Source organism: Spermophilus citellus, assembly GCF_964194105.1.
Source record: "Spermophilus citellus genome assembly, chromosome: 3".
Lineage (NCBI taxonomy): Eukaryota > Metazoa > Chordata > Mammalia > Rodentia > Sciuridae > Spermophilus > Spermophilus citellus.
The window spans coordinates 30,208,681-30,223,302 of record NC_138184.1 but is presented as its reverse complement, the minus strand read 5'-3'; the positions used below and the strand labels follow the sequence as shown (position 1 = coordinate 30,223,302).

The window sequence follows — 14,622 nt, the reverse complement described above, 5'->3', positions numbered from 1 at the left end:
TACCTGTATTTGCTCTCTTATATCATTCTTTGCTTTGCAGATCATTTTAATTATGTACATTCTGAACTCTGTCTACTGTGCTGTCAATGGATTCTGTTATTGCAGCATCTTGGTTTGTTTGGGGCACTTTCTTCCCTTGTTTTTTCATGTTGTCCATGTGTCTTCCTTACTAGCAGTTCGGATCTGAGGTATTACAGTTTCTACTCTATAATCTTGTAGTGTCTGCAGGTTACCAGTACCTCACCTTTAAGGGGGAGATTAATATTCACAGCACCCAGTGCAAATAATATGCAGCTTTAAATCAAATAGCTCCTATTTAGACAATTACAGTTTTGTCACAATAACCAGAAATGATGTGTTAGGATAATATCTACAATATAAATAGGTTTGCATAGGGGTCTACAGTTTCTAATGGTGGACAAAGAGCTGGGGGAAGTATTGGATGTGGGGTTTATGAGGTAGGAGGTGAGAATATAGAGGTATTATTAGATTATAGGAAGAGTGAAAGAGGAATCAAGAAAGTAGGCTAGCAGGAATACCTCTGGTGTAACCAGGCTTGCAGGAATCTTGGTGATGGTCTTCCGGGTCCTGGCTGTTGTCTCTAGATGGAAATGGCCACATCCCTATTGGTGTCAGTGGCAGCATCAAACTTGTAAGTATCTTGATGTTAGGCTTCCAGGCCCTAGCTGGTGTGCTAAGATGAAAGCTGTCCCAACTAAAGATGGTGGTGGCAGCAGCAGAGGTAACCCAAGATGCTGGCAGAGATGTCCCAAGATGGAGGCAACTGCTTTCAGAGATGGGGCCGAGAAGGCAGGTGGTGCAGTGGCATTGGGCAACGCTGGAGTATGCAGTGCTGCGGTGGGCTGCTGCCTCGAAGCCCTGTCCAGAGGTGGAGGCTAACAGGTTGCTGGGGTGCTCTGGAGGTGGCTGCAGTGTCCCAAGCAGGCCACAAGATCCACTTGTTGGTAGACGGGGACTGCAGCATGGTCCTCCTTCACACATGAACAGTTGCTCTCTGCGGGTGACTCTCCTGTTGCTGGCACTCTTCCTCTTTCTCTTCTTCCTCCTTCTGCGGCAGCAGGCCGCCATGGTTTTGTTTTGTTTTTTAAGTAATTTTAGTTGTAGGTGAACACATATCTTTATTTATTCATTTATGTGGTACTGAGAATCGAACTCAGTGCTTGACATGTGCTAGGCAAGTGCCCTACCACCAAGCCACAACTCCAGCCCCATGTAGTGGTATTTTTAACACCAATAATTATATAGCATTCACATTGCTCTAGTACCTCCTTTTTCTGTTTGACAATATGTCTTTAGTGAGGGTGGTGAGTACTGGGGATTGAACCCAGGAATGCTCTACTACTGAGCTATATCCCTAGCCATTTTATTTTTTAGAAACAGACTCTTATCTTATACTTTTTTGTTTGTTTGTTTGTTTTGTTTTGTTTTTTTATATCTTTACAGATTGTCAGTACAAAGCTCTGATTTATTCTTTCTCTTGGCTTCCTGGAATTTCATTATATGGAATGACATTTATATAGCATTCCTTTATGTTTAACAATTCATAATGTTTTCATTTTTTGCTGTTACAAATAATACTGTAGTGCATATATTATATGCCTTTTTAAAAATATTTTTTAGTTGTAGATGGACACAATATTTTTATTTTATTTATTTATTTTTATGTGGTCCTGAGGATCGAACCCAGGGCCTCACACATGCTAGGCAAGCATTCTATCACTGAGCCACAACCCCAGCCCTCATTGTATGCATTTATGTAGAATCCTTAATGAAGAAAGTATTTGAAACAAATTTTGAAACTCAGATTTTTTCCCCCAGTACCAGGGATTAAACCCAGAAGCATTCTACCTCTGAGATATATTCCCGGCCCTTTTTAAAATTTTATTTTGAGCCAAGAGCCATGGCACACACCTGTAATCCTAGTAACTCAGGAGGCTGAGGCAGGAATATGGCAAGGGCTGGGGCTATAGTTTTGTGGTAAAGCACCCCTGGGTTTAATCACCAATACCTGCCCTCCCCCAAAAAAAGATAATAGTAATGGTAATGTGGAGACAAGTACTAAAGGGAGAGGGTGGTAGATTTGTGTCATCATTTTCAAAGCTATAAAAACTAAAAACATGCTGTGCTCAGTGGCGCACAACTTTAATCCCAGCAACTTGGAAGGCTGAAGCAGGAAGATGGTAAATTCAAGGCCAGCCTCAGCAACTGGTGAGGCCCTGTCTCATCTGTCTCAAAAAATACAGGGGACTGAAGATGTGGGCTTTTTTTTTTTTTTTTTTTTTGGTACCAGGGATTAAACCCAGAAGCACTTAACCACTGAGCTGCATCCCAGCCCTCTTTTATGTTTTATTTAGAGACAGGGTCTTGCTAAGTTGCTTAGGGGCTCCCTTAGTTGCTAACACTGGCTTTGAATTCGTGATCCTCCTGCCTCAGCTTCCTGAGCCACTGGGATTACAGATATCTGCCACCTCTCCTAGCCTCTGATGGCCACTTCTTATGATCTGGGTTCATAGTCTCTTTGAATATTCTTAGTTTTTTTTTTCATTTGTACATAAATGAAGATGAGTCTATAATATTCATTCTAAACAAGTTACAGGTGTGTTTTCTGAAGGCAAGTGACAATTCATACAATTGTGAGATTCTCTATTAAATCAAAGTAGCTTTCAAAAAAGTATTCTCACAATTGAAATAAAAATTTGTCCCCAAATTAGAAAAATGTTTCATTTTGTCAACCAAATAGGGCTGGGAATGTGGCTTAGTGGTAGAATGCTTGCCTAGCACATGTGAGGCTTTGGGTTCAATCCCCAGCACCATTATCAATCAATCCGAATAATGGTTCAGGAAAGGTATATATACATAATGACACTGATAGGATATTGCTTCAGTTCCTGAACCACTTAAAGCTACACAAAGCCATGAGTTTCTTTCATTTAGGAATCTCTCTTTCCTCTCTCTCCTCTCTTCCCTGCCCCTCTCCTATCTGGAATTAAATAAATGCCATGACTTTAAACCTTAATGTGATCATATTGCTAAGTATTTATACAACAGAAACGAAAAATTGTTCACACAAAAATTTCATATCAACAATAGACAAACCCTGGACATATCCCAGGTATCCAACAATGGGAGACTGTTGTTATACTCCTGCATATTAGAATGCTACTAAGCTATTAAAAAGGAACAGATTACTGGGCTGAGGATATAGCTTGGTAGAGTAACTTGCCTTGCATGCATAAGGCCCTGGGTTCAATCCCTAGCACCACAAAAATAAAAAAATAAAAAGGAACAAATTACTTAACATGGGTATGTATCAAACATTTTTATACCTTAACATAAGGCACATATTGCAAATCCCACTATATCATTTGACAGACAAAACTCTTTAAAAAAGAGACAAAACTAATTTATGTAAATGAAAATCAGAACAATGATTAGGGTAAATGACTGGGAAGAAACTTTGTGGAAATTTCAATAGATGGGGTAGAGAGAGAAGATGGGAGGGAAGGGGAGGGGGGATATTAGAGGATAGTAAAGGTAGCAGAATACAACAGTCACTAATAAGGCAGTATGTAAAAATGTGATGTGTAGCCGATGTGATTCTGCAATCTGTATTTGGGGTAAAAATGGGAGTTCATAACCCAATTGATTCTAATCTATGAAATATGATTTGTCATGAGCTTTGTAATGTTGTGAACATCCAATAAAAAAAAAAAAAAAAAAAAGAAACTTTGTGGAGTGATAGAAATAATCATCTTTTTTCTTTTTTTTTTTTAAATCCCCAGCACCATTATCAATCAATATTTTTGGTTGTAGATGGACATAATATCTTTGTTTTTATGTGGTGTTAAGGATCAAACCCAGTGCCTCACATATGTTAGGCAAGCACTTTACCAGTTGAGCCACAACCCCAGCCCAAAAGAATCATCTTAAATGGGTTGGAGGTTAATATGCAACATATATTCAAACACATCAAACTATACACCTTAAAATGGTGAATTTTAATTTCCTAATTATATCTCAGAAGTTTAAGATAGTCAGGCATGGTAGTGCACTACTGTAAGCCCAGCTACTCTTGAGGTTAAGGCAGTAGGATTGCAAGTTTGAGGCCACCCTAAGCAATTTAGACTATTTCTCAAAAATAAAACAAGATCTGGAGATAAAACTCAGTTATAGAGTGCTTGCCTAGTATGTGCAAAGCCCAGCCCTCAACGCCCAAATCCACTAAAAAATAACAGAGAAAGCAAATGAAAATTTAAGATAAAATATCAAATATTTTGAAATTTTGCAAAATTAACAATTTAAAATAATTTTTTGACAGAGTCTGTAGCTAAGTGGTAGATGACTCCCCTAGCAGTCTCCAGGCCCTGGGTTCAATCCCCAATACCACAGGAAAGTTCAAATTAAAAAAAAAAAAATAGGGGCTGGGGATGTGGCTCGAGCGGTAGCGCGCTTGCCTGGCATGCGTGCGGCCCGGGTTCGATCCTCAGCACCACATACAAACAAAGATGTTGTGGCCGCCGAGAACTAAAAAATAAATATTAAAAAAATTCTCTCTCTCTCTCTCTCTCTCTCTCCCCTCTCTCATTCTCTCTTTAAAAAAAAAAAAATAGGGTGCTGGACTGGCGACACATACCTACAATCCCAGCGACTCAGGAGGCTAAAGCAGGAGGATCCCAAGTTCTAGACCAGTCTCAGCAACATAGTGAAACCCTATCTCAGAAAATGAAAAAGGACTGGGGATATGGCTCAATGGTAAAGAGTGCTTGCTTAGGGGCTGGAGTTGTGGCTCAGCGGTACAGTGCTTGCCTAGTGTGTTCAAGACCCTGAGTTCAGCACCACATAAAATAAATAAATAAAGGTATTGTGTCCAACTACAACTAAATTAAAAAATTTTTTTTTTAGAGAGAGAGAGAGAGAGAGGGAGAGAGAATTTTTTTAATATTTATTTTTTAGTTCTCGGCGGACACAACATCTTTGTTGGTATGTGGTGCTGAGGATCGAACCCGGGCCGCACGCATGCCAGGCGAGCGCGCTGTTGCTTGAGCCACACCTCCAGCCCCAAATTAAATTTTTTAAAAGCACTTGCCTAGCATGTCCAGACCCTGGGTTCGATTCCTAGCAACATACTCAACACGTGCAAAAAAAAAAGACGACGACGACAACATATATTTATATTTGTGTATGTATACACACGCTCACACACACACATTTTGTTGTTTTCCTGGCTTCTGGATATTGTGGCATAGGCCTGTAATCCCAACAACTCAGTAGGTTGAGGCAGGAGGATCACAAGTTCGAGACCAGCCTCAGCAACTTAATGTGAATTCATCTCAAAAAGGGCTTGGGTTATAGCACGATGGCAAAATATTGAATACCAAAAATTTACATAAATATTTAGGAAGGAATCTTTATATATACATACACTCAGAGACACACACACATATGTGTGGAACATAACCATGAATAATTGATAAATCATATTTCTCTCACATATCATTTTTGAGGTAGTAGTTTCTTTTTCTTTTTTTTTTTTTGGTACCAAGGACTCACCTCGGGGTCACTTGACCAGTGAGCCATATCCCTAGCCCTATTTTGTATTTTATTAGAGACAGAGTCTCACTGAGTTGATAGCACCTCGCTGAATTGCTGAGGCTGGCTTGAACTTACTATCCTACCTCCGCTTCTTGAGCTGCTGGGATTACAGGCGTGCACCACTGCACCCAGCCTTTGTGGTGGCAGTTTCTCAAGAACAAATAAAAAAATTCTCAGGACCAGGGCATCTCAGTGGTAGAATCCCATGTATTTCTTAGACTTGCAGGTTGCACTATCCATTACCACTTCTGCATGTAGTTAACTAAGCACTTGAAATGTGGCCTGTGTGAGCTACAATCTCAGCTACTCTGGAGGCTGAGGCAGTTTAGCCTGAAAAATTTAGTGATACCCTGCCTCCAAATAAAATAAAAGGCTAGGGTGTAGCTCAGTAGTAGAGCACATCCTGGCATGCCGAAGATCTTGGGTTCAATCACCAGTAACACACATTATAAAGAAAAAAAAAAGGCCAGTGAGAGCTGAACTATATTTCTCAAGTGTATGATGCATGCCATATTTTAAAACTTACTATAAAAAATGTAAAATATATCATTAATAAGTTATTGATTATATATTTAATATTTTTTATATTTTGACATTTATACAGACATGAAGTATATCTTATTCTAATTAGGATTGAAACGATATTTTGGATGATTATGTTGGGTTTGTTAGAAATACCAATGTGGGGGGCTGGGGATGTGGCTCAAGCAGTAGCGCGCTCGCCTGGCATGCGTGCGGCCCGGGTTCGATCCTCAGCACCACATACCAACAAAGATGTTGTGTCCGCCGAGAACTAAAAAAAAATAATATTAAAAATTCTCTCTCTCTCTCTCTCTCTCCTCTCTCTCCTCTCTCACTCTCTCTTAAAAAAAAAAAAAAAAGAAATACCAATGTGGTGGGCTGGGGGTATAGCTCAGTTGGTAGAGTGCTTGCCTCACATGCACAAGGCCCTGGATTTGATCCCTGGCACCACCAAAAAATAAATAAATACCAATGTGTCCCAAGAAATCAAACTCATGCTTAAAAGTGGGAAGGCAAGGCATTTACTTCTGACAGACAAGCATGTTACTGAATCTGTCTATCAAGGTTGCATGAGGGGGCAGTCCCTCATTGTACATACCTAACCCAGTGTTTCCCTTTCACCCTGAGTGGAGGACTGAGGTACAATATATATGATAGACTAATTTTAAAATTAGGGTAACAAAAAAGAAGGGCTATAATTAAAATGGCTACAATTGGATCCAATTTAGGCTGAATACTATATTCTGAAAACGGACCACCAGTCTTTCTATTTCTCACAGGTTACTACTTGGTTGTAATCCAAGTTCTAACAGACTGAGAACACTGAGGCAGGAGGATCACAAGTCCAAGTCCGTGTCTCAGCCTTAGCAAGACCATGTCACAAAATAAAAAGGACTGGTGGTATAGCTCAGTAATAGAACACTACAGTATTCAATCCCCAGTACTGAGGGGGGGGGGGAAACGGGTTTAATTAATTTTAATATATTTTACCCAACATAACTTTTTAATTTTTATATATTTAACCCAACATATCTTTTTTCAATAAATTGCCCAGGCTGCCCTCAAACTTGTAATCCTCCTACCTTAGCCTCCTGGATAGCTAGTATTAAAAATTTTCTAGGGCTGGGGTTGTGTCTTAATGGTAGAGCACTTGCTAGCACACATGAGGCACTAGATTCAATCCTTAGCACCACATAAAAAATTAAGTTAAAAAATAAATTCTATTTACTAAAATTAAAATGGAGGATACTTCTTGTTTTAGTCAGCTATTTTGCTACTGTGATAAAAGACCTGACAAGAACAGTTTTTATTTGGAGCTCATAGTCCATAGATGACTAACTCCATTCCTCTTGCCTGGAGATGAGGCTGAATGTCATAATGGAAAGGTATGGTGGAGGAAAGCAGCTTGGGACATAATATTCAGGAAACAGAGCTCTCGCTCACCAGAGACAAAAATATATACCCCAGAGGTACACCCCACAGTTATATATCCTCCAGCCACACCCTACCTGCCTACAGTTACCACTCAGTTAATCCCTATCAGCGAATGTACTGATTAGGTTAAGGCTCTCATAACCCAATCATATCAACCTCTGAACCTTCTTGCATTGTCTAACATAAGCTTTTAAGAGACACCACATATCTAAACTATAACACTCCAGAATCTAGAAGAGTACAGCAGAACTAGAAATGATAGAAAATAATGTTAGACCAACATGAGAAATATGTGCACAATAAATTAAAATAAAAGCATACCAAATAAAAATGAAATATTAATTAGTCTGTTTTTTTGGTTTTTGGTTTTTTAAATAGGAGACCCTAGGATTGATAAAAGGAAACACTGGGGCCAAATATAATTAAGCCCTGCTAAGTTACTTCTCAACTATAAATTGTGGAAAGCTAATTAGTTCCTTCAGACTCTAATTAGTGACGCTCAGTGAATTATTTCCCAGTTAGTTAAAAGGGACCCTCCATGGTCCAGTGTTTATGGAAGATGATGAAGCAAACAAATGGTTAATAACATAAATATTACAGGCAGTTTTAGTGTACTTAAGGAATCATATTTCTTTTGGTCTTAGCCCAATAGTGACATTGTATCTCATAAGACATACAGGATGTTTCATAATCTTTTTTTTTTTTTTTTTTTTTTTTTTTTTTTAATGGTGGTGGGGATTGAACCTAGGGCCTTTGTGAGGCAAGCACTCTACCAACTGAGCTGTATACCCCAGTCCTCGCTATATCCCCGAGTCCTCGTAATCTTTTTTTTTTTTAAGTTGTAGATGGACACAATATCTTTATTCACTTTTTTTTTTTTTAATGTGGTGCTGAGGATTGAACCCCAGCGCCTTGGGTATGTGAGGCAAGCGCTCAACCACTGAGCTACAACCCCAGCCCCCTTCATAATCTTTTGTACCTCATTGTACCTTCATAATCTTTTGACCAAGTATGGTCCTACTGAAACTTCATCTGATAAACTTTACCAAAAAAGGACCTTCCTGTGTGTCCCATCCTTCCCACTATCAGCAGTTTGTATTCACCTTGGCATGATTCACTTCTGCCTCTGAGGATCTGATTTAGATGAACTGGTGATCAAATTGATCACAAGCCTGAGTTAAAGTAATTCTTCATGGCTCTGCCACTCCACAGAAATCCCACAGGGTTAGTGCTGATTTTCTACAAATCGTGTAACTTCTCTGGGCCTCTCTTTCTTCTTCTGCAAATAAAGGAATTAGATTGGATGATATTATTAAGTCCTGACCATCTATAAAATGCTAAATTTTGCCTTGCATGCACAAGGCCCTGGGTTCAATCCCAGTACCACACACAAAGAAAAACCTAAATTTCTGTGACTTTATATTTTATTTGCTCCATGGGATAGGACTGGGCTTTTTGGGATACTAGATTTATTGAAGATCCTTTTGCTTCTTGGTGCTGGACTGTTGTATTTGGAATGTGTTTGGAAATAAAGTTCTTTTTTACAAAACTATTTCTAGAAAGTAAAATGTTAAATAAGGAACAAAGAAAGCAGAATGTTTATAGAAAACAGGAAATGAAAAACAAATCAAACATTTAAGGTTTTCTTTTTTGTTTGTTTTCTATTTGTTTTGGGACTGGGGATTGAACCCAAGGGAGCTTTACCACTGAGCTACATCCCCAGGCTTCTTCACTCTTATTTTTTTGAGACAGGGTCTCACTAGGTTGCCCAGCCTGGTCTTGAACTTGGGATCTTTCTGCCTCAGCCTCTCAAGTCACTGGGATTACAAGTGTGTGCCACCGCACCTGGCTAGCCAGTTTTTCAAATAATGTTTGCTATGAGATTTCAGTGTAGACTTATTTTCCTCTGACAAATAGTAACTGACTGGATTTTTCTCATTTTAGCTTCTTTTAATAAGGGTTAATATTTCAGATACTTGGGTAGATTCATTTAACTCATAGGATATGCAACTTGACAAATTTTAATGTCCAGTCTTGCGTAGCTTGTTGTAATTTGGCACTTAAAGGGGAGAAAAATACCTTTCCTGTCTTTTCTTTCTTTTTTTTTTTTTTTTTAAGAGAGAGTGAGAGAGAGAGAGAGAATTTTTAATATTTATTTTTTTAGTTCTCGGCGGACACAACATCTTTGTTGGTATGTGGTGCTGAGGATCGAACCTGGGCCGCACGCATGCAAGGCGAGCACGCTACCGCTTGAGCCACATCCCCAGCCCCCTTTCCTGTCTTTTCTTTCTTTCCCCTCTTCTCTTTTAGCGGTTGGTATATACTGAAGACCTACAGCTAGCTCCTCCAGCATGTAGGGAGAGAATGTGGGGTTTTGTCAGGTCCTCCACAGGGGGGAGAAGCTAGTGTGTCTCTTCCCTTGAGGTATAGTTCTTCCAGTCTGATGAACTGTCAGATCCACTGAGTGGTTGGTAAAGCAGATTGGACAGTGACTCGAGGAAGTGGTGGTTGGGGGGGGTGATATGTTAACCAATAACAATCAAAAGTAAGGTGATTTCTCCATGGCCCTGTAGATAGAACCATGTGTGTTTCTAATGTTCCCCGTCTGCCGGAATTATTGTTTTCTATGAGGAAAAGGAGCCTGTTTGTGAGAGGGTGCTTAAAAGGTAATTTGGAATGGATTATAAAGGCACAAAGAGCTATCTCAGTGCCAGTGCTGAAAACCAGAGGCTGTTAAAAAGGGGTGGGGGGGGCACCAAGGAAAAAATGCTGGTGTGTGTGTCAGGTAATGAAATTTGCTTAATCTCAGTGGCCCTTGGACAGAATGCCAACCCAAAGTTTTTGTTTTATTGTTATTTTGCACTGGGGATTGAACTCAAGGCTGTAAGCACTTCATCACTGAGTTGTGCTCCCAACCCCCGATGTTTTGTATTCACATAATTAGGTATTTTTAAATATAATTATTTTATTCAAATCTTTTATCCTATTATGATTTAATATACTACTTTACAGTAAAAATTAAAGAAAACAGGTTTTTACTTATGTTCATCATTGTAGTTTGAGTTTACTGGGAAATAGAATTCTGCTGCAGATCTTACATGACTGATTTCTCGACCCAAAGTGGGCTTGACAGTGGTCTGGAGCAGTAATAGCCCACCTACTGTCAGGAGAGGCCAGGGCAGACTTTTCCCAGCAAGCCTGCCTGAGGTGGGCCTTGTCCTAGACCCTTAGGACCTAGAGTAGGCAGGTCCCCGGCTGTGGGAGCCAGGAACAGGGCAGGTCCATCAGCAGAATATTCTGCCAGCAGGAAAGTTTAGGGTCTGGGTACCTGCAGAACATAAGTTAAAAGGTTGAAGCCTATGTTCTTTCGTAAGTATATATGAAGCACCTACTACAGAATGTTGAGAAATGGCTGTAAGTCTAATAAACAATGTGTGCTACTGCTTTTAGAGTGCGGTTTTTTGTTTTTTGTTTTTTGTCTGTGACTCCACAGAGTCACAGACAAAAAATAAATAATTAAACATTGTGACTCTCATTCATATAGGACCTGAGTTGTTCTGTTCTTGAACCTTTTTTTTTTTTAACATATATATACTGGCGATTGAACCCAGAGAGGTGCTTTACTACCAAACTATATCCCCAGCCTTTTTTATTATTTTTTAATTGTTTGGGGGTTTTTTTGATTTATTTTGTTGTTTGTTTGGGGTGAGGGACAGGTTCATGGTGAATTACTCAAACTAACTTCAAACTTGCAGTCCTCCTGCCTCAGCCTCCTGAGTTGCTGGGATTATAGGCTTGCACCTCGGCACCAGGCTGCATTGCCATTTTAAAATAACTACAAATATGCAAAAAGAGAAATTAAAGTCACCTAATCTTGCCATGCAGACCTAACCACTGGTGTGCTTCTGAAGATAGCAGATAACTAATTATCCAATGCCTCCCTTCTTTGTTCCCTTGAGTCCTTCAGCATGGAGAGCCCCACCCCACCCCCCAAGCTTGCATTGACTCCAGCTTTTAGAGACGCTAGGATATCGACAATATTTCATGAGGAAAATCCCTTTCGAAGTGGCTGCTCTTACCTGCTTTCCAATTACTCTTCTCTGAACAGGGTTCAGATTTAAAATTAGATACTTTATATCAAAATATAAAAAACTGTAGTATTTGGGTTATGTTTTATTTTCTTCTTTTGCAAAAGGACTGGATAGAATGTGTATTATACACACACCTAGAATTTAGAAAAGTCATAATATAATCAAGAATACTTTGGGGCTGGGAATGTGGCTCAGGCGGTAGTGCGCTCGCCTGGCATGCGTGCGGCCCGGGTTCGATCCTCAGCACCACATACCAACAAAGATGTTGTGTCCGCCGAGAACTAAAAAATAGATATTAAAAATTCTCTCTCTCTCTCTCTCTCTCTCTCTCTCTCTCTCTCTCTCTCCCCTCTCTCATTCTCTCTTTAAAAAAAAAAAAAAAGAATACTTCATTTTTAGGACAATTTTGTGGTAGGACTAGAAAAGCAGTGGATTGGGAGTCTACAGTGTTGAATGATAGTACCTGACTAATCACACATGCCATGCTAGAGAATATATCTAACAACTTAGATTTCAATGTTCCTACACTGATAAAACCACACTAGACAGTCTTTCAACTGGACTATAGTAGCCTAAGGCAATAAACCTTAATTTCCTTGTGCCTTTTCCATGATCAGTTCAGTTTTCTGTATTGAGGAACTATTTCCTTTAGTGGATAATTTTCTAAGATTCTAGCAGCCAGGCATGAGCAAGTGAAGAGTAAACACCTGACTCTTTATGAATTTGCCCAGTTCTGTTTCTTCACCAAAAGGGTGAAGGACTTCAGGGCACTAGAAAACTGTGATGATATGACCTTAGACTGAAATTATATGAATGTACTTTAATGATAAGATATATATTGTAATTTGTAAATGTGACTCAAAACCCTTCCTCTGAGTCTGATCATTTGTGGTTGGCCATTCAGATCTCATTTCTGTTTGACAAGGGTTTATTTAAGATTGATTTGTGAAACAGTTGTTTAACATTCAGGTGATCTATTAGTGTCAAGTCTTTAGCTAGACCTGTTTTAAATGAGCTGTTCATTAAGTAGAAAACCAAACAAATTCAGATTTCTACCCCAACTTAGCAAAACCAGTGTAATTAAAATTTTATCTTCATATATGTTTATTTAATTTGGGTTTAAGTGACTATCCCCCTCCCATGGTGCTGGAGATTATACTCAGGGCCTTGTGCATGCAAGGCAAAATCTGTACCAACTGAGCTATATTCCCAATCCCCATATAAGTGACATTTTTAAAGTTACTCTTGATAATACTATTTCTTATCAAGACTACAGGGCTGGGGTTGTTATTTCAGGCTTGCCTAGCATGTGTGAAGCAATGGGTTTAATCCTTAGCACCATATAAAAATAAATAAATAAAGATATTGTGTCCATTTACAACTAAATGTGTGTGTGTGAGTGTGTGTATACATATATGATACGAACTACAGACTTTAATAGGTTCAGAGAAGAACCAATACTGCACACTAAACTAAGAGAATTCTTTACTAACTATGTGGTTATATTTGGGGGATGGGGGTCAGTTGGATGGAAGCTAAAGATGATAGTTACATAGTGATCAAACTGGTTTTTTTTTTTATTTTTTTAAAGAGAGAGTGAGAGAGAGAGAATTTTAATATTCATTTTTCAGTTATTGGCGGACACAACATCTTTGTTTGTATGTGGTGCTGAGGATCGAACCCGGGCCTCACACATGCCAGGCGAGCACGCTACCGTTTGAGCCACATCCCCAGCCCGATCAAACTGCTTTAGATGGTAGCTTTATCCATCATTCCAATTCTTACTGTTAGTGTTGTGGCCTTCTCTCTTCTTTTCCGATGACCAGCTTGTTACAGCTGTAATTGGCACCTTGTTTCCTATTGAGCAAATACAACCATTGTCTGTTTTTTTAACTCAGATTTTTGTCCCTTTTCTGTGTTCTAGGTGCTCCATACTTGCTTGCAGTGCTTATGTGGCTCTGGCTTTGGGTGATAACCTTATGGCTCTGAATCACGCAGATAAACTTCTTCAGCAGCCTAAACTGTCAGGATCTCTTAAGTAAGTATGACTCACCCTACATGTTCCTGGTTTGTTTTATTTCAAGGTTTCTGGTTAGTTCCTGGTACATATTATCTTTTTTACTCCTCCAGTAGAATATGTATTTGTGGAGAAAATAATGGCTTATAATTTTTCTTACAGATAATTTTTTAACAGTGCACTTCAAGGATCAGTGGAAATGGCATTTATTGTGCTGAACATTAAAAAACCCAAACTCAGGACTGTCTGCTGCTAGGGCTGATAGGAACACTTTAGGCCCCAAAAATACAGCAAGACCCACAAAAAATTTTTTTTTGAACCATCACAGTGGTGTACACCTGTAATCCCAGCAATTGGGAGGCTGAGGTAGGAGATTTGCAACTTCAAGGCCAGCCTCAGCAATTTAGTAAGGCCCTAAACAATTTAATAAGACCCTGTCTCAAAATAAAATACAATTGCTCGGTGTGGTGGAGCACTCCTGTAATCCCAGCAGCTTGGGAGGATGAAGCAGGAGGCTGAAGCAGGAGGATTGCAAGTGTGGGATCAGCCTGGGCAACTTAAAGAGATCCTGTCGTTTGTTTCTGTTTTTGTTTTGGTACTGGGAATTGAATTCAGGGGCACTTTACCACTGAGCTACTCCCATAGCCCTTTTTTTTTTTTTTTTTTTTTTTTTTTTTTTTTTTAACTTTGAGACAGGGTCTCACTAAGTTGCCGAAACTGGCCTCAAATTTGGAATTCTCCTGCCTGAGCTTCTAGAGTCACTGGGATTACAGGCAGGTGCCACCACAACCCACTAGGGAGACCAAATCTCAAAATTTAAGAAAAAATTGTGGGTAGACAGGGATGAATGTGGTGGCACATGCCTGTGATCCCAGCATCTTGGGAGGCTGAGGCAGTAGAATCACAAGTTCAAAGCCAGTCTGAACAACCTAGCAAGGCCTTTAA

At 39.4% G+C, this 14,622-nt stretch overlaps 1 protein-coding gene across 2 annotated transcripts in view; it reads left to right on the top strand.

The window, feature by feature from the left end:
* Window positions 1–14,622, top strand: part of CNOT10 (CCR4-NOT transcription complex subunit 10) — a 76,809-nt gene that overhangs the window by 49,708 nt on the left and 12,479 nt on the right. For both annotated transcript variants that reach the window (XM_081284383.1, XM_081284382.1), the window contains exon 14: window positions 13,585–13,698. In XM_081284383.1, the coding sequence (XP_081140509.1) occupies window positions 13,585–13,698 (114 nt within the window). The remainder of the gene's footprint in view (window positions 1–13,584; window positions 13,699–14,622) is intronic.